The sequence below is a fragment of the Gallus gallus genome, chromosome Z, assembly GCF_016699485.2.
Source record: "Gallus gallus isolate bGalGal1 chromosome Z, bGalGal1.mat.broiler.GRCg7b, whole genome shotgun sequence".
Taxonomy (NCBI): Eukaryota; Metazoa; Chordata; class Aves; order Galliformes; family Phasianidae; genus Gallus; species Gallus gallus.
This window is the reverse complement of record NC_052572.1, coordinates 32,363,596-32,382,640: the sequence shown is the minus strand read 5'-3', so window position 1 is coordinate 32,382,640 and position 19,045 is coordinate 32,363,596. Positions and strand designations below refer to the sequence as shown.

The 19,045-nt window shown below is 43.5% G+C and overlaps 1 protein-coding gene across 5 annotated transcripts in view; it reads left to right on the top strand.

Moving 5' to 3' along the window:
• The window catches only part of PSIP1 (PC4 and SFRS1 interacting protein 1), a 35,408-nt gene extending 32,262 nt beyond the window's left edge, over nt 1-3,146 (top strand). For 3 of the 5 annotated variants that reach the window (XM_046905477.1, XM_046905476.1, XM_046905478.1), the window contains one exon: nt 2,357-3,144. In XM_046905477.1, the coding sequence (XP_046761433.1) occupies nt 2,357-2,420 (64 nt within the window). In that variant the 3' untranslated portion in view covers nt 2,421-3,144. Of the gene's footprint in view, nt 1-797; nt 902-2,356 lie in introns of all 5 variants that reach the window. The other 2 variants (XR_005842642.2, NM_001031610.3) reach the window with 2 other exon arrangements.
• Nucleotides 3,147-19,045: the final 15,899 nt, after the last annotated feature.

Here is a 19,045-nt window from a genome sequence, read left to right as displayed (position 1 = left end):
TGGATCACCCAGAACTCAAACCATATTTCTGTGAGCATTGTCCAGATGATTCTTGACCACTGCCCTAGGAGCCTGTTCAGTTCCTGATTGCCCTCTTGGAGAAGAACCTCTTCCTAAAGCCCCTCCCAACCCTCTCCTGATGCAGCTCTGTGCCGTTCCCTCAATCGCGGTCACCAGTATTGGCTAAATGCACGTAAACTGTGGGCTAGAATTGAAACTTCTAACATCTCATAACTCTTCATTACAGCAGTTGATACACTTACGTTTTCTGAATGAGAAGCCATAGGAATGTTTGAATTTGGATTGATGGAATTTCAGATACTTTCATCCTGAATAATTTGAACCTTAGCCTCACTGAAAATGCAGTTCAATCTCTTGTAGAACACAAGAAATAATACAGTTTGGTGGGGAGGGAGCGAGAGAAAAAGCCAAAGACTATCCTTAAAGCAGAATACCAGTTTGATTCTTTTCTGAGCACTTCTGCACTTGTTCTCTGGGGATTCTTTTTGTCTAGCAGTATGTATTACTGCAAGCTTTCCTTTCATTACCTTTTTTTTATACAGTCCAGGAGGAACTGCAGTTGCCTGGCATTCTTCTGGCTATATGTCTAATTGAAGCTGTACAAATAAGTGTAATATTGGCAGTTATTTAGAGTTGGAAAAACTAAAGATGGTGTTGGTAGGATATATATATATATTTTTTTAATGAATACAAAATTGATATTAGCTGAGAGATAGCCTTGGAATTAATGCTGTCTTTTTGCACATCCTTCAGAAATGATGTTTGGTTATTTTCAGCTAGTGATGAGGATCTCGTATCATTTGCCTCCAACAAGCAGCGCCTTAAGGGAAGTGTAATCAAGACAGTGAGTGCAGGTTCCCAGCACAACTTACAGAGTAAAGTATGCTGCTTTAATGGGCGATGTGGTAAAAACACAGTATGGTACTAGTGAAGTGCAACATCTGAGTTACTTGAAATCAACAGCAAATCAGTTTAGTTGTCCATCAGAGTATATTTGTAGGAGTATTTAAAAATAAATGATTACTTAACTGGTTCCCCAGGGTACAAATTTTTTCATTGCCTATTCCTTTTCTTACTCCTTCCAAACTCGATAACACAGATCTCCCACTGGCAAAAAGATAATCTCAGATTTCCCTTTATATTTGCTATTAGAAGAAAAAGAGGAAGAATATTTGAGTGCATAGTGCTATAGTGATGCTATAGTAGGCAGTAGTGGGGGAAAAAAGGCCTACAGCAGCTACTTCACAAACTTAAATGATATGCATGGATCAGGCTGTTGGATATAGTAGTCTCAAAATAAGCACCTCAGAGGCCACACAAATTAAATTTTAATACTTCAGTAATTACAGTTTCATATGTAGGACTTACATATTCCATGAAGGAGCTACTTGGGGGTCACATGTTCTGCCAATAAAGATTTGTCTCTTCAAGTGTTTGTGGTGTTTGCTATGGCCTTGAACTGCACACTCCCCAGCACGTCCTTAATCTTTCTAAAGAAAGAAATCAACCCTACTCTGTTTAAAACCTTGTACAGCTTCTCTTAACAAGCAATGAATATAAAACTGAACTTGTAAAACCTCTTATGAATACCTTGTATGCAGATGCTTTTCTCAATCTCTGTCTCATTTCAAGAAAGCTACATACTGGTGCAGTGCTCTGTTTTTTAGAAGTGAAACTGGTACAGCAAATAACCACAAATACATGAACGTTCAAAGCGCAGTCCCCAATCCTGCATGTAATCTGTAAAGTTCTCAAGTGCCAGGCTGTGTACTCAGTTCTGAATTTTGTTCCCTTTGTTAACTTGAGGCAATACACCTTCACACCTTTCTGAATATGTCTTTCAAAAATTCTGGAAGACAGAAGTTGTCTAATACTTCTGTAATGATTTTGCACTTCATAACCACTTCCTGTTGATAGAAATGTATGGTGCTTCCTGAGGCGGCCTCACCCTTTGGGCTACCAGTAAATTAAATGAGCACCTTACATGCAGGAAAAAAAAAAAAAGCCAGGCTGCTTTTCTGTCTGAGTTGATATATTTGGCAGTGGACTCTCCAGGACTGCCTGAAGGGAGCACAAACTGACCTCTGAACAGCTGCTGCTCACAACTCTTCACACTCATTCATGTGGTGTCAGTTGCTGCTACCTTAGTTTCATGTCTGGGGACAGCCCACTTAAAAGAAGGCAGACAGTTGGTATCCTTACCTCCTTCAGTTTCCAGGCTTCATCTGCTGAACTTGTATCAATATCATTTACTCTGTATTTAAAGAAAATCTGGAGTAAGACTTGCTTCTGGCATTTTCTCATGGTGATTAATACTCTCTTATTGTAATTCTAGGACTTGTGGTGAAGAGAGCGAGCTTGAAAAACCAGCAAAAGAATCCGCCTTTGAAAACAAATGACACCACTGGAGTTGTTTTGCTTTTTTAATTCTAATTGAAGAGGATTGCATTTGAAATCTATAGACTGTTAAAAGTTTTAAATAATTTTATAAGCATAGTATTTTAAAATGTTTTTGGTTTTTTTGGTTTTGGGGGTTTTTTTTTGGTGGAATAAAAGCCCCTTTAATCTTGGTTTAAAAGTATTTAAACACCTGCCAATAGTTTTGTCCAGTATTAACAGGTAACACATTTCAAAATAAAAAAAATTCCATTTAGAAGAGAAACTTAGAAATTCCTATATGTTACAGGACTTAGAGTTGTAGTATATTTTTATCTGACTACTGTATGTTTGTCTAGTTAGTAGCAGGAAAAAGTAAATACTTTTAACTGCCTAATTGCTTCATTTGTATAAAACCTCTCTTCCTATGATACTGACCTTTGTTTGTGCATAGTTTTTCAGCTCTTGTGGGGATATCTCTTTAGCGTGTTTTGTAGGAGCTGGAAGCAGCATTTTTATAGCTATTAAAATGTTAATGTGCAAGTTTACTCAATCACTTTTCTAAAGAAGTTTAGTTCTTGCAAAACTCATTGTGCCAATTTACTGCAATGTGACTTCATGGTATGCTTTTGGTATGATAAGTATACTAGAAAGAAGTACTGTGTTTTGACCAAGGCTGTCGATGCACGCTGCTTGGAAAACACTGTCTTCAACAGTTTCTAAAATTAAAGAATTTAAAGTGATAAAGAGAGACCTGTTCTTAATGCAAACTTATAAAAACGAAAACATTCCTAGGAACTGCACGTTACGTAGTTTTAGTACTGTTTCAATCCTGGGAGCTTTGCCTTAGCATTCACTTGGGGATTTCCAACTTCAGTATTAACAGAAACACTGCTGAAGCGTTCTACAAAAGAAAATCCGAAACACATGAAGGGGAATGGGATGTGTGTAAGCTACTCTGGAAATGTTCTTAAAACACATACTTTGCCTAACATTAGACCTAGGAAGACCTTGCAGTCAGTCAGAAAATAGGTAACAGAGGAGGGCCAGGTTAGAAATTGACATTAATGGCCCTAAGAATCTTTTTCGGGGTGATGAGAGAAGATGACAGTGTTCCAGGTGCACCTATCACCTGGTATTATGTCACCTTCAGGGCAGCAACATGAGAAAAGTTACTACAGCCCACTGGAAAGCAGTGCTTCCCAAACAAACACCTACATTGCACCTTTCAGCGAGGAAGTTTTCAGTATTCTTCTATGACAAAACAGCAGGGTAACTCAGTGAAATACAGGGAAAAAAAAGCAAATTATTTCTTGCTGTTATGTTTTGTAAATTGCCATGGTTTCTTCAGTCAACCCACCCCTTTTGTCATTGCTGTTGTTGTTGTTGCTGTTTCCAGCAGGGTAGTACTGAGAAGAATGATCTCACTGCTCCAGGCTTGACTGAAAGCACAGCATTACAGCCATGGCAGGTCCAGCACGAGGTTGTTCTCAGCAGATGGTCACTGGCCTCGGCAGATCTTGAATGGCAGTGATCTGTAGTACTACACAACAGACTGTGGTAATGGCAACAGAATAACATGGCCGTAGAGGCAGATAAAAGGAAAACAGCATTCTCAGTCAGCTTCCACGTACAGGTAGTTGCTGCAGACTGGAGTTTGCAGATTTCTACAGTGGTCAGGACAGGTAGCTATCACCTTGGGGAACTGCAGGAAGTTCCATTTTTACCCTCACAAAGTCTTTTCAGAAAGATGCTAACTCCAAATAAACAGGAATCGTCACACAGGCACCTCCTGATTTTAACCATTCCCATTTTTACCAAAAAGTAGCTGTATTCCACAAGTATGCCAAACCCACCTTGCTTTCACACACTATTAGAAAGAACTGTAAATAAGCTAAGATACGTGTGTTTCGCAACTGTTAAAGAGATGAAGAGTCAACCATGCTCCCATTTCAAAGGATTAACTGAGATGAAAGCAGAGATGGAGCTCTAGCAGCTGCATGCTACAAGTCACTGCCCAAAGGGCTGTAGTCAATTGAGTTAAATCCAGTTGGCAGCCGGTCATGAGCGGTGTCCCCCAGGGCACAGTACTGGGGCCGCTTCTACTTAACATCTTTATTAACGATCTTGATGAGGGGATTGAGTGCACCCTCAGTAAGTTTGCAGACGACATCAAGTTGGGAGGGTGTGTTGATCTGCCTGAGGGGAGAAGGGCACTACAGAGGGACCTGGATAGGCTGGATCGATGGGCCAAGGTTAACTGTATGAGTTTCAATAGGGGCAAGTGTCAGGTCCTGCATTTTCATCACAATAACCCCAGGCAACCCTACAGGCTTGGGGAGGAGTGGCTGGAAAGCTGCCTGATGGAAAGGGACCTTGGTGTACTGATGGACAGTCAGCTGAATATGAGCCAGCAGTGTGCCCAGGTAGCCAAGAAGGCCAGTGGCATCCTGGCTTGTATCAGGAACGGTGTGGTGAGCAGGACTAGGGAAGTCATCCTGCCCCTGTACTCGGCATTGGTGAGGCCTCACCTCAAGTACTGTGTTCAGTTTTGGGCACCTCAGTACAGAAAGGACATGGAGATGCTGGAGCAGGTCCAAAGAAGGGCAAGAAGGCTTGTGAAGGGCTTGGAGAATATGCACTACGAAGAGCAACTGAAGGAACTGGGGCTGTTTAGTCTGGGGAAAAGGAGGCAGAGGGGAGACCTTATTGCTCTCTTCCAATATCTGAAAGGTGATTGCAATGAGAGTGGGGTTGGTCCCTTCTCACTGGTGAGTGGGGATGGGATGGGGGGAAATGGCCTCCAGTTGCACCAGGGTAAGTTCAGGTTGGATATCAGGAAACACTTCTTTACAGAAAGGGTTGTTAAGCACTGGAATAGGCTCCCCAGGGAGGTGGTTGAGTCACCATCCCTGGATGTGTTTAAAATCCATTTGGATGTGGTGCTCAGGGACATGATTTCACGGAGGGTTGTTAGTTAGGGTAGCATGGTTAGGTCGTGGTTGGACTCGATGATCGTTAAGGTCTTTTCAAACCAGAGTGATTCTATTCCGTTCTATGATGTGAAGCTCTACCCTCCCCTCAGCTGCTTTGGCTTTCACTACCTGTCTATTGCACATTTACAAACCATATGAAACTTGAATATTACTCTTGCTGAGATACCTGAGCAGATGGACCTTTTCCCCACCTCAGTGTGGGGCAGCATCCTACATGGCCATGTTGCTAGTAAAGGAAAGTCTTTCAGTGGGAGGGAATCATCAATATCTTTCAGAAGCGTGAAACAGGTTGTAATGGTTCACACTGCCAAATCATTAAGTATTTAAAAACATGAAAGCAAAAAGGCAGCCACAGAATGACGTGAATGCCTTTCATTTAGTAATTCTTCCTAGCTCGGTATTTTTAGAGTGCTGTAACTCCATGCTTTTAAGTCTGAAACGCACTGTAAAGCTCAGGAAGAAAAAGTAATGAGTATACTTTTCTTCTGGATAGAAATTTCTTTATGCAAACATTAAAAAATAGATTAAAGAAGAAAGGATAAAAAGAAAGATCAGAAGTTTGTGATCTCTGAACTCTCACGGCATTTACCAATTAGCCAAAACTCTGAGCAGTGTAACAGGAATTGATCTATGAATGGACAGCTGTGTCCAGCACTGGATTTCACTCAGAGGACTTGCTCAGAAATAAAACATGAAGTGAGGATCAGATTCGGCTGCCACGGGACAGCCCCTGGGAATTAATTAAAGTACCTTTAAAAATTACGACTTGTAACCTTTTTGTTCTGTCACTTAAGTTGAATCAGTTGATATCACGGTGACAACGCTTTCTTGAAATATTTTTTATTCAACATAAATGTTGAAGCCACAGTAGAAGAGAAAAATAAATAAGCAACCACTTAGTTGTATGGTATTAGCAGTGTTGTATATGTAATTAAAATGGTATCACAAACAATTTGATAACAACTACAATTTGATAAATTTTTGTACTTCTTATGCCGCAGGTGTTCCAACCTGCCTTCACACACTGACTGCACAGACTGCCAACTGCTGCAGCCACCCTTTCTGTGTGGAGGTGCGGACACCACAGACACTGCAGTCGCTTTTACCCTTCCAAGAATTACTTTAAAGTTTCCCATGCTGCACACCACGTTTTTTCCTTTGTCATTCGCAGACAATGCTCTGTTAGTCTGCATTCAGAAGTCTGAGCATATTTCTTCCACGCTAACTTACCTCTGTGACTGCAAAAGCAAACCCAAAGACTTCTAACTTACCTCTGTGACTGCAAAAGCAAACCCAAAGACTTCAAGTGCAAAGGGATCCCTCCTCAGAGGAGGAGACGAGTACATACCTAACTCAAAAACCCTGTGGTATCATCAGTACTCAAGCTGCCCGGTGTTTTTAACAGCTAGAGCAACAGCTCCATCAGCACAGTCCACCAGATCCACTCTCTCCGATGTAAGTTTCAGTTGAATATTCCAGGATCAATGTAAGGACATGCAAGAAAGTCTCCCAGTTTACTGCCTTCTGCATCATAATGGAGCATTCGAAAACATACATCACAGAAGAAACAAGGATTCTCTGGTGCCAGACTGTCTTTGTTGGTTACCCAAATGCAGGTTGCAAAATACAAGTGTTTTCCACGCAAGTCAAATGTGACAAAGCTGGGGATGGCATCAATAAGCGTCACTGATGTTGTAACTGATCAGGTACTGCATGTATTGCACCTCCCATTTCCGGGCCTACAGATATTTTCCAGATTTCCCACCTGTTCTGTGTCTGTACAAGCAACCAAACAACAAACTGACAGGAATCTTCTGTCCAACTCGTGCCCATTTAAGTCAGGAGATAAAATCTGATTTATAGATTAAGAAACTTTGATACAGAGCAGACGCGTGACTGATTCAAAGTACTCTGAGTAACAAACAAATTCATTTACAAGTCATGAAGAAGGGTGTGAGTTATGCAGACAAGGCAAAGACTGCTGGACACCCCAGCAAGTACTGAAATTAACATCAACAGCTGCCAACACGAGGAGGGGCTGCTGTGGCACCAAGCAATTAATTTATGGTAGCACTCAGAGGACCCAACAGCTCAGGGCCTCTAGTGATTAAAGCTGCTATCTGCACAGATTACAACATACAGGACAGCCAGCCAAAGCAGCTCTGGTATCCATGGTTTAGCATCTCCCCACTTAAGCTTAGCGCTTAATCCTGGTTTTAATTTAATGCATTTACATCACCTCTTGGTAATGCCCTCCCTATCCCATCTTTCCCCCAAATTGACCCTTTGGCTCCACCTCCCCTTCTGGCCAAAGGCCTCACAGATTACAGCCACTTGTAAAGGCATCCTAGGGGCTCTGCTAAGAACCCTAGGATGGGCTCCCATCATGACAGGAATTGGCTCTCTGCCTGATTCCAGAGAAGCCGTAAGGCCAAACAAGACAACGGAACCCAGCTTCTGTGCCAAACTCAGGCGGAGAGCATAAGCTATCCTGAGAGGGGAAAAAAGGCAGGGCTTTTCCTTTTGTAAAGAAAGCATTCAGGTCTATAAAATCTAGAAGCCTAGTCCGATCTGCAGAACTCCTTAACAGAAATTTCTACTCTGCCTGCTGAAAGGCTTTCTCGTGTCTAAGCAATCAGCACCAAATACTACAGCGGCAAGTTCATGTTCTGTTCATTTAACTGAAGAACTTCTGCTTCTTTGAGTACAGCAGCACAGTACGGAGCTTTCAGGTGGAGGTCAGGAACTTATCTGTGGGGAAGCAATACGCTGCCTTCTTCTGAAACTTTCCTGATATATTACTTCTACGTTGGATGGATCCATACCTCCCCTCTGCTTGAGAGCTGATTTAAAAAGATATTCAGCAAATGAATTTAAATCACATGTCTTGTCATAAGGGAGGGAATGTGTTACATTTTTTCAACAGCCAGATTAAAAAAAAAGTTTTTGTTACTTACTCACAAAAGTTAAGGAACTCATCAAGAATCTAGCTCTATGCATGCAAGAGAATCTGAGCCAATGAATTACCCTCTTCACTACTGCAGTTCTTTGATCATCCTGAATCACCTCCCGATGAATTCTACATGTAGAAAATATTTTCCAAGGCAAGGAGAAGACAACTAGACAACCACCTGAATAGTAGTATCTCAAAATACTTAGTTTCAGATGAAGATTATTCACACAGCATATCAAAAACAGTCTTTTTTTTCCCCTCCAAGTTAGTAGCAGCACCTAGAAAAGCTTCTTTAAGGCATCTTAAAAGAGCTGTAAACGTAACGTACCTGGCTGCACACATTTTGCATACAAAGCATTTTCTGGCACATAATCAGTGTTTCTTGATCAACAAGATGAAGGTTCCTGTCCAGGCAATCATAACGAATAAGCCTTAAGGAAAATAAACAAATAAAAAATAAAGGTTCAGCCACACTGACGCTGATCTGAACATGACATACACAGAGTACAGGGCATCATTTCAACTCCAGTGCAAACTACGACTTCACCTCTTAGCATTTCTTAAAACAGATGAAGACTTGGAGATCTGACTGCTAGTTGTAACACTTGTGGCTTTTATGGTCAGGAGTAACTTTAGTTTGTGTTACTAACTCAGGTTCTCTGACCATCTCTGTTAGACACTCAAAGAGGTAATTCAGAGTACTGAAGTTTCAAAGCTTATGCCTCCCACATAGAGCAATGGGCACAAGCATCAACAGGGAAACATTCAGAGGTTCATAACCTTGAGACTCTTCTTCAGGTTGTACAAATCTTTGGAGATACTACTTATTAACAGTACCTAGCTACATCAGGCTTATAGGAACAGCAATTGATTTACAGGCATTCAGAGGAGCACTCTCTACACATCATACATTAAGCAGAATATACGTAACAGCTCTATTGCTGAGGTAATTGCCACCTCACAGGCACCATCACCTTCTCCCCTCTCCTCCTTGTCCATTCACCTCAGCCTATTATTTCCATTCCTCCAATCTTTTTGCAATTCCTGCTGCTTGGCACAAAGCCTAAACTAACAAGTCTAGTTGACTCTACCCAGAGCCACTATCCACATTCCCAAACCATCCAAAATTCATATGTAGATTTGCCACACACTGGCTCTGCACACAAAAGACTTTTCACCATGCGTGCAATTCCTCCCATACTACAGTCATGTCATGCCAGTTGGAAACAAGGCTACTTACACAGAACAAATTATTGGGAAAAAAAAGAAAATGCAAGGGAGAAGTACTTTCCTCTTAGCCAAGGTAGTTACATACGTACTGACTGACTGAAGTCTTAAATAAACCCTGCAGATGGCAACAGAATAATCTTCATGTTAGTCTAAGAGATACTTAGCATTTAATGTCTGAAGTTTGTCTACTGCAGGCTTGCTGTTAACCACCTGGCAAGACCCAAACAGCAGTAACTTACCTTATCTCCGTGATGACAACAATATGCTCACAGTTGCCTTGGTGGCAGAATACGGAAAGGCAATTTTGAGAGACAAATCACTAAATGCATAGTGCTCCATTTTAACAGACTGAAGATTTCCATAGCCTCTGTCATGAGATTCTGACCATTCAATAGTTGTTCTGGAAACAGAAAGGTCATCAGCATAGCAGTGCTACAAACAGCAGCTGCACAGAAAGGCAGGCTTCTCTGCTGCCCTACATCCTGGGGAATGTGCAACACGCTTCAATAGGATACAGTTTAAAAGGCTGAAATCAAAAGAGTTCGCTGCAGGTTTTAATAATGAGGTAACTTCATAGCAATGCCAGAACCCCACAGAACTGTGCACTGTTCTGGTAGGACGCCTGCCTTCAAATCTCCACCTCAGAACTTACTGAGGAGGAGCAGTCAGAACACACACACGTAATGGCACCCTACCCAGGTAAGTCTTGTTTGCAGCATGACGTTTCTAAGGCATCCCAATAATATGGGTTACCAGAAGACTGTCTCCAGTCTTTTGGTCAGCAACTTTAAAACAAAGGGGCTTGGGGATTTTTTAATTCTATTTCTGCATGGAGAAACGTAACGCCGAAAACTGCAGTTAGGTGTCCAAAATTTAGGACTGGAAGGGCATTGGTCACTGTTGCAATGATTCCTTGGCTTTTCAATACACTCAATAGCCACAAAGGCTGTGGCTAATTAGGAGTGTGTATTTTCAAAACCATGTAACATACGCACAGGGCCTAACAAACAGTTAAAAAAGGCAAGAGACAGCCCCCTGTGGTGGGCCTGGAACTCGCAGTAAGCAGGGGGCCATACTGTCCAGGTACTTCACCAGAAGAAAAGGCAAAGAAAGAGCAGAGGCTACAAACAAACACGACTTGTTTTACAGGCTGATAAGCCTGCCCTCTAGCAGTGCCTGACAGCTGCACATGAATCCTCCCCCTAATTTCAGAAACAAACAGCTACCTCCAGCTTTAGGAGGCTGGGATAGAAATACTACTCCGTTTAGTTTATATAACTGAAAAGTTATATAAACATCTATTACCTTGGATGTCCTTCAGTCATTGTAAACAGACAGAAGCAATCTTTCACTGTTATATACGTACAATCACACATTCAGTATTATGAACAGTATGTAAATCATGAAGTCCGCCATAGACGACAATATACGATCTGAAGAGAAACCAGACTACTCTGGCATCCTGGAATCAGTACACACACTCTTGTTTCTCTTCAAATCACATATCGTCATCTATCATGTATTATGTAATTTATATTATAGCAATCATTACAACATGAGCTGAACAGCTGAGCCTAGAGGGTGCAATCAGTGGCACAAAATCTGGAAGCCAATAAACAGCAGTGTACCCCACGGGTCTATACCAGGTCCAGTCCTGTTCGACACCTTCATTAATGATCCAGATGATGGAGTGGAGTGCATCCTCTGCGAGTCTCTAGATGACACAAATCTGGAGGAGTGGCTGACACATCAAGGGGTAATGCTGTCATGCAGAGGAATCTCAACACGCCGAAGAACTGGGCTGGCAGGAACTCTGTGAAGTTCTGCAAGGATCTGCACCTGAGGATGAACAGCAACTCCATGCACCAGAACATATTGGGGACTACCCAAACAGAAAACAGAAAAGGACCTGCAATCTTTAGTGGACACCAAGTCAGTAGTGCGTTTTTCCCATTAAGAAGGTATCTCAGGCTGCACTAGGCAGTGTATCATCTACAGGTTGAAGGTGGTGATCCTGGCCCCCTGCTTTGGGCTGTGGGACCACATCTGGAGTGCTGGGTCCTCCTTTAGGCTCCCTAAGTACAAGTGAGAGACACAGACACTAGAGAGTCCAGTGGAGGGCCACGAAGATGATGAAGTGCCTGGAGCACCTTTCATATGAGGACTGTTTAGCCTGGAGAAGAAAAGACTCAGAGCGAATCTCATCAAGGCAGGTACACATTGAAACACAGTAAGTTCCTTCTGAACATCAGGCAGCACTTCTTCACTGTGCGAGTGATGCTGCACTGGCACCAATGTCCCAGAGAGGATCTTTTCAGATCCTGCACTGGCACCAATGTCCCAGGGAGGTCAATTGAGGGCCTGCCATTTTACAGACATATCTATGCACCTGGCTCTTTAAGCAGAATATAGGTTGATTGCAGGATATGAAAACTACTCACCTGTGCACTCCTTTCCTCCCACAGCACTAGACAGTGATCTCTGGCAATGCTATCTGCAGAGTGTCCACTCACTGCCTGCTCCAGGAAAAAACTAACATTCCCCAGAAAGCAGCTCCAAGAAGACTCGGTGTAAAACACCAGGAACGCAAGTTGTTTCCTCATTTTTCCTCATAAGCTTAGAGTGGCAGCTAGCCCAAAAATAAAATGGCACTCGATCCCTGAGAGGCTCTATGGAACCCCGTGAGCTCCGATGCTGTTGCTTCACACACCTGGAAGGCAGAAACTCTCAATTGCTAAAGGAAAGGTTACATGCAGAGTACCTTTTTCAGGCTCCTGAATCGGTCTAAAACATATCTCACTTCATTACGTGTGCTGAAGCCTCAGAAGATCTTGCTAAACAGCTTCTTCCCTAGGTCACACAGGAGTTCCTCCAGAGTGACTCCACTGAGGTTGGTGGAACCACACCACTAATATTTGATCTGAGGTCCTAAGAAAGCCGTGCTTTATAGATGGGAAATAGATGCTAATCCCTCCAGAAATTAAGGCTAAGTGGTTTATGTAATATGCCTAAACACCAACCTGCATGCAACAGAAAGCTAGCACTGGGCACACCTCACTCCTGACAGCCACATGCTGCAAGATGCCACAGTGGCCCTGTGCAAAACATTCCCCAGCAAACACGACAAAGAACAGTCATAAAAACACTAGCACTGTCAGTTACGGCAGAGGGGAAATGATGAGGAACTGTATTAGAAGATCTCACTTACATAAAGCATTCAAAGAGGTGAATGAAATGTGTGTCCCCTAGAAAGATATTTTAAGAACGCTCGAAATAAAAAGACTGAAGAGAAGCCATGGAAATTTGGACATGGTGATTAAAGGCTCCACTGATATTCTGCTTCCATGATTTTGCTTGACTCAGAACACCCTGACAGCACAGAAGTCTTTCTCAGCTGTAGAATTTATACGTAGAAGATGCTTTATTATTTTGCCTGATCCTTTCCAGGTAATCAGACAGCATTTATGTTCCTCTTTATATTGCATACACTTTAAGGGCAGTACTTTCATCACCTTCAAGACACTAATGCTACAAGATGCTAAATACTAATACGTTAAGACGCTAATGCTAGCTTAATGCAGCTTTATAACACGTCCCTAGAGATATTTACAACTACCCCTTCTAATAAAACAAGAAGGTGAATCAGGGCTGAAGTAGAATAAGGTACCTGTAAGCCTCACCTCCCCTGACCTACCCAAAATCCACAGGGATCTGAGCCTAAGCCTGTCCTACACACACTCAACAAATCATTCAGAAGGCAAAACAGAATCATCCCCAGCATTCAGAGACTTCAGCCACTCAGATATCACCAGTGAATCCCAATGCAAATCTCTTTGCTCTGTCAAAACTTCATCCTCCCAGCAGCCTGGGCTATTTAAGAGAATGGCTGATGGGATCTCTGAGTTAAGGACAACATTTTGCATCTGCTTGCAATCTATTCAACCATTGTCAGCACACAGCTTGAGCAGTATGCAAAGTGAAACTCTGTGCAAAGTGAATCCACGTACTGAGAGAAATTCAGTTGTGTAGAGATGGAATTACTTTTCCCACATTCTTTTTGCAGAAACCTTTTACTGAAAAGACAGACGAGGTAAGAAAAAGATTCAATTACAGCACACTGGGATGCACAGCAAGTTAAACAATATTCTGATGTTATTCCATTTTTTTCTCACCAAAAGATCTTAAAACATCAAGAATATTTAAAATGTACACTCCATCATATATATTCCACAACAAGACTTTAATAAGGATATTGAAATACTCCCTGACAAGTCTACAGAGGATTCCCTTAACCTGCTATTATTTGCTGTTAAACACCAATACAGGGGGGAGTATCCACATTTCCTTTTTTTCCTAACCAAAGCAAGCATGCTTAACTTGCCAGAGCTTCAATCACAAGTAGTTCACCATCAAGAGCACGTGTGTTCATTTCAGTGCCCAGAAAACCAGCAATAAATGTGGCCATGAGATTCCATAGAGCAGATCTTGATGTAGTCCACGCTGTCATCTCTTTTCAAGGGAAGAACAGGAACAGCTCAGAGCAGGCAAGTGAAAGTGATCAGAGGTGGTGACTTGAGGTTGGCCGATGTTAAGGAGAGATTCAAGAGACTAGGACTATTTAATTTAAAAGCAAAAGCACATGAAGATTAGGGATTGGGATTTCCAGCCTGCGCAGGGGAAAAGGTCACAATAGGATGTGCAGGTTTATCTTCATTCTCTTGCAAAGCCAACAAGCAGCTGCCAGATGATCTGTTTTCTCTCCCTCACAGAGCTTCTCTCCTTTTCTTCCCCCTCTTTTCCAAACTTACTCACTACACAGCACCACTTTTTACACAGCAAGCTGACAGCAAGGCTCTGTAACACTAGCAAAAGCAGACAGATGAAATGTAGCAGTCTTAGATGGAACAAAGCAGAAGAGATGAGACAGTGGAATCAGGGAAGGGAAAAATAAAGCACAGAAAAGATGCTTGAAATTCAAACAGAAACAACAACAGACAGGCAACAGGGCCACTGTAATGAGTAAATCAAAATTTAGGAGCAGAAACTACATCTACACAGGGAAAGCCTGAAGAATAAAATACACAGTTGCTGCCACGCCAGAACACGCGAACTGTTTTTAATAATCAACCTCTATTTTCCTAAGCCTGGTAATGCCAAACAATTATCCCAGCAACCAGCACTGTGACAGCTGAAGTAAAGCTGTCCCCCTTGGTTTAGTTAAGCTCGCATTTTAAAGAGTGAGACTGCTTGGCAAGTTTTTCCTCCACGGACAAGACAAGATACAACTCCCTGACTTAAAAGTGCCTCTGAAGGGCCATACTGATCTCTGAAGGGCTTCCACCACCATGCGGAACTCATACTGGCATTCTTTGGCTCACACTTTGAACTCCGTGCCCTCGCACTCTCACTCTGTTTGTTTTCTTGCCTTTTACTAAAGCAAGGTATATTCCTCCTCCTCCCCTTCCCCCTCACTTAAACAAGCCATAATTTCCAAGGCAGCCTTTTTTGGCTGATGACTGTCTCTCAAATAACGTTGCTAGTGTTGGCTTTGCCATCATGTTATCCCCATAATTTGGGTAATAACTCTGAAAGCGCTTAGCAGGACATACTCATCACATAATGCCTGCAATTTTATCTGCCTTCTGCGTGCCAGGCACTGACGCACGACGTGGCAGATACAGGATGGGTAAATGCAGACGGTTCTCCCCGTTCACCTGACCCAGAACTCAGACTTTTTTCTGCTTTAACAAGTTAGGTCCTGCTGCTCTAGAACTCAACCACTGTCCCCTTCTCGCGCTGATACTCTTTGGCTAGTCACATGCTCGGATGTTACCCCAAGAGCTCTACACTGCTAAGTGCGCACGGCGCTAACACGCAAAGAGCACGGCCGTTTCCTCACGGTTCCAAGACCCGCGCACGTCCCTCTGCCCGCCAGCGCCGGGACAGCCGAGGCCGCCCGCGCCTGAGGACGCCACCCGCTGCCTGCCGAGCCGAGCCGTGCCGCGCAATGCCGGCGGCCGCCCTCCGCGGCCACCTGCAGACAGCACGCTGCTCGGCCGCCGCCGCCGCCGCCGCCTCCTCTTTCTCCGCTGTGGGGCTTCAGCCGCAGCCGCCAACCACGGCCCAGGGCAGCGAGGAGGAAGGCGCGGGCGCGCAGCTCCCCCCGCCTCACGCTCGGCGCGGGCCCCGCGCGGTGCGCTGCCGGAGCAACCAGGAGCGGTCGCGGTGGAAACGCGTCACGGCCTGCCGCCCTGCGGGCCGCTGCCGTGAGAGGGGGGTGCTGGGGTGGGCCGGCTCTCGTCCTGCTTCGCTCATTTTGGAGAAGCAGAGGGTGAAGTTGGGACCAGGAACTTTTGTCAGGGGTGGTCGGGTCTCTGTAAGCTCCGTGGAGGGGCTGGATGCCAAGAGCAGAGTGCTCACAGCGCTTACCTGCGGCTTTTGCAACGGAGAGTGGTTAAGAGTAATAAGAAAGCAATACGCGTAAGATGTGCTGCCCTGTGATGTAGGAGCTTGTTTGGCTTCATTTGTCAATTACAGGATGCTTTAAAGCTATTGTGCCTTACCCAGTTATATTTAGACTTATACTGTGATTAAGTTCTTTCTTTCATTAGCTCTTATCTACCTCTTAATTGCACTTATTACTCCTCATTATGGGAGTTTTGCTACGCTTCAGTTCATTTGTCCTTTACTGACACTGTTTCCTTCTTCAGCTACGCCCTCTGCTCTCTTTATCCACCTGGTTGTTCATTATGATGCTCCCCAGCTCTGGAGGAAGCTGTTGATTTAGGACTGCTGCCCTCACTTCCTGCTGTGTCCTCCCCGAAACCTGCTTGTCCCATGAGCAGGTCTTATTCCAGTTTCCAGAGCCACACCTGCCTTTTTATTGGTTTGCTGTAATCTCCTTCGAAGGGCACATTCTGTTTATGTTATGAGCTTGCCTTTTCCCCTCTGTACACTTGCAACACTGCCTGAAATTTGAAAACAGCCAGCCACTTATCTGTTGTAGTCACAGATTAGAGTAGGCTATCTTGATATAAATGCAGTATTGATGTAAACATTTCGGAGCAACTTGGGCCAAGAACAGTAGGATTAAATCCTGCTCTGCCAGAAAACCGGGATGTGTAACGTTCACAGAAATACACTGGCATCCAAAACCTTCCTTGGAAGGTCAAACATATTAAACAACGTGAAAATGGTGGGCTGGGTTTTATCGTGAGACCACGTGAAAACAACATTACAGAATTCTTCAACACAAGTATGGTTGCTGTTGACCACAGAGCTTCCACAGAGGTCTGTGCTGTTGAAGAGTGTGGTCTGAAAAGGAATAGAATCTGCTGCTGTGCTCTGTTCATACTCAACGCAGGGAAGACTGGTAGAGCTTTGAACTAGATTAAAAAGGGGAAAGGGATCAAAACATATTCAGTGGGATAAAACCTGGTTCGCCAGTGATAAGCTGTAGGATGGCGCACCGAAACTTGAGGGTCTGCGCTAGTGAGATTGCTCAGTCTGCTCCACAAGATGCCTGGTACATGGAAGCACTTTTGATATATTTCTACACTAAAGCGCGCAGCATGAGAAACAAACAAGAGGAGCAAGAAGCCTTGGCTGGATCCCAGATCTACCATGTCGTGGGCATAAGTTAAACATCATGGGAAGAGTCCCATGACTGGTGTGTCATAATGCAGGGCTCTGGGCCTGGGACAGGCAGGGCAGGAGAAGCAAGGGATGACTGCGTGTGAGGGAGGACTGCGCTGCGCAGAGCTTGCCATTGCCTACGATGTGGTTGAGAGCCTTTGGGTAAGGATTAAGAAACAAGCAAATAAACCAATTCTCATGGTGGGAATCTACTATAGGCCATCCAGCCAGAATGATGGCATCAAAAAATTACATTTTAAGGAACTGAGAGATACATCTTGGTCATTCACCCTTGTCCTTGTGGGTAACCGACTTGCCAGGTGTTAACTGGGAACGGCACACAGATCATAAAGAATGTTTTGGGAGATTTCTAAATCAACTTGATGATAACTTCCAGGTACAGGTGCTAAGGGAGCTGACTAGGATTTGTTACTTGTAAACAGAGAGGGTCCTGTGGATAAAATGGCAGTTGGAGGCCAACTTGGTCGTAGTGACCATGATGTACTTGACATGGGCTTTGGGGTCCACCAGTGATGGTCATGTTTTAATTACCACTCTGAAGAGCACAGAAACAAGGAATTCCAAAATGTCAGAACTTAAGAAAGCAGGGCAGAAGGCTGGCTTGGCTGAGTAGGGATCTTCTCCTTGAGCTGAGGCAGAAAAGAAAGTATAACCACTGGAAGTGAAGCCAGGCGACATTAGAGGACTGTAAAGATGCTGTTTGCCATTGTAGGGAGAAAAAAACATGCAGCCAAAGCTCAGTTAGAGTTGAAGCTGGCTGATGTTGTGGGGAACGAAAAAATGACCTTTAAAGGTATGTTAATAACAAAAGAATGACCAGAGATAGAATTAGTCAGTTGCTTGCTGAGGATGGTCACCTCACAAGTAGGGACATAGACAAAACAGAGACATTTAATGCCTCTTTACCTCTGTTTTCAGCAATGATGATGAGCTCTGGGACCCCCAGAGCCCTGAGTTGGAGGACCGTAACTATGGAAATGACAGACTCCCAGCCGACCCTTAATTTGTATGGGATTTCCTGCTCCACCAGGATGCATACAAGTGTATGGGGCCCGATGGGATTAATCCCAGGGTGTTCAAAAAGCTGGCATTATTAGACATTTCTCAATTATTCTTTCAACAATTTTGAGGATGTGGAGAGGTCCCAGCTGAATAAAAGCTGGGAAACACTATTTCAATTTTCAGGAAAGGCAAGAAAAAAGACCCTAGTAATTACAGGCCTGTCAGTCACATTTCAGTTCCTGATAAAATTATGGAGGAGATTTTTCTAGGAGTTACTGTCAAACACCTGGAAGACTATGCAGTCACTGGTCACAGCAAACATGGGCTCACAAGTGGAAAGTCCCGTTCAACCAGCTTAATTTCTTTTAATTACAAGGTCGCCCACCTAGTTGACCAAGGGAAGCCAGCTGATTTAATCTTCTTGGATTTTAGCCAAGATTTCTATACTGTTTCACACAGTATCCATCTGGACACAATGTCCAGCATACAGCCAGACAAAAACATAACATGATGGGTCAACAATTGGCCGATGGATTTGTCATAGAGGGTTGATAGTAAATGAGGTTACATTGGGCTGGCATCCAATCCCTAATGGGGTTCTACAGGGCCATTTCTCTTTAATGTTCGTGTGAATTACTAATTACTTGGATACGGGACTTGAAGGTATGCTAGGTAAGTTTGCAGAGAACACTAAACTGGGAGAAGCTGATGACTATCTTGAGGGTAGAAAGACTATGCAGAGAGATCTTGACAAATTACAGAGCTGAACAATCACCGGCCTCATTAAGTTCAACAAGAACAGATGATGGAT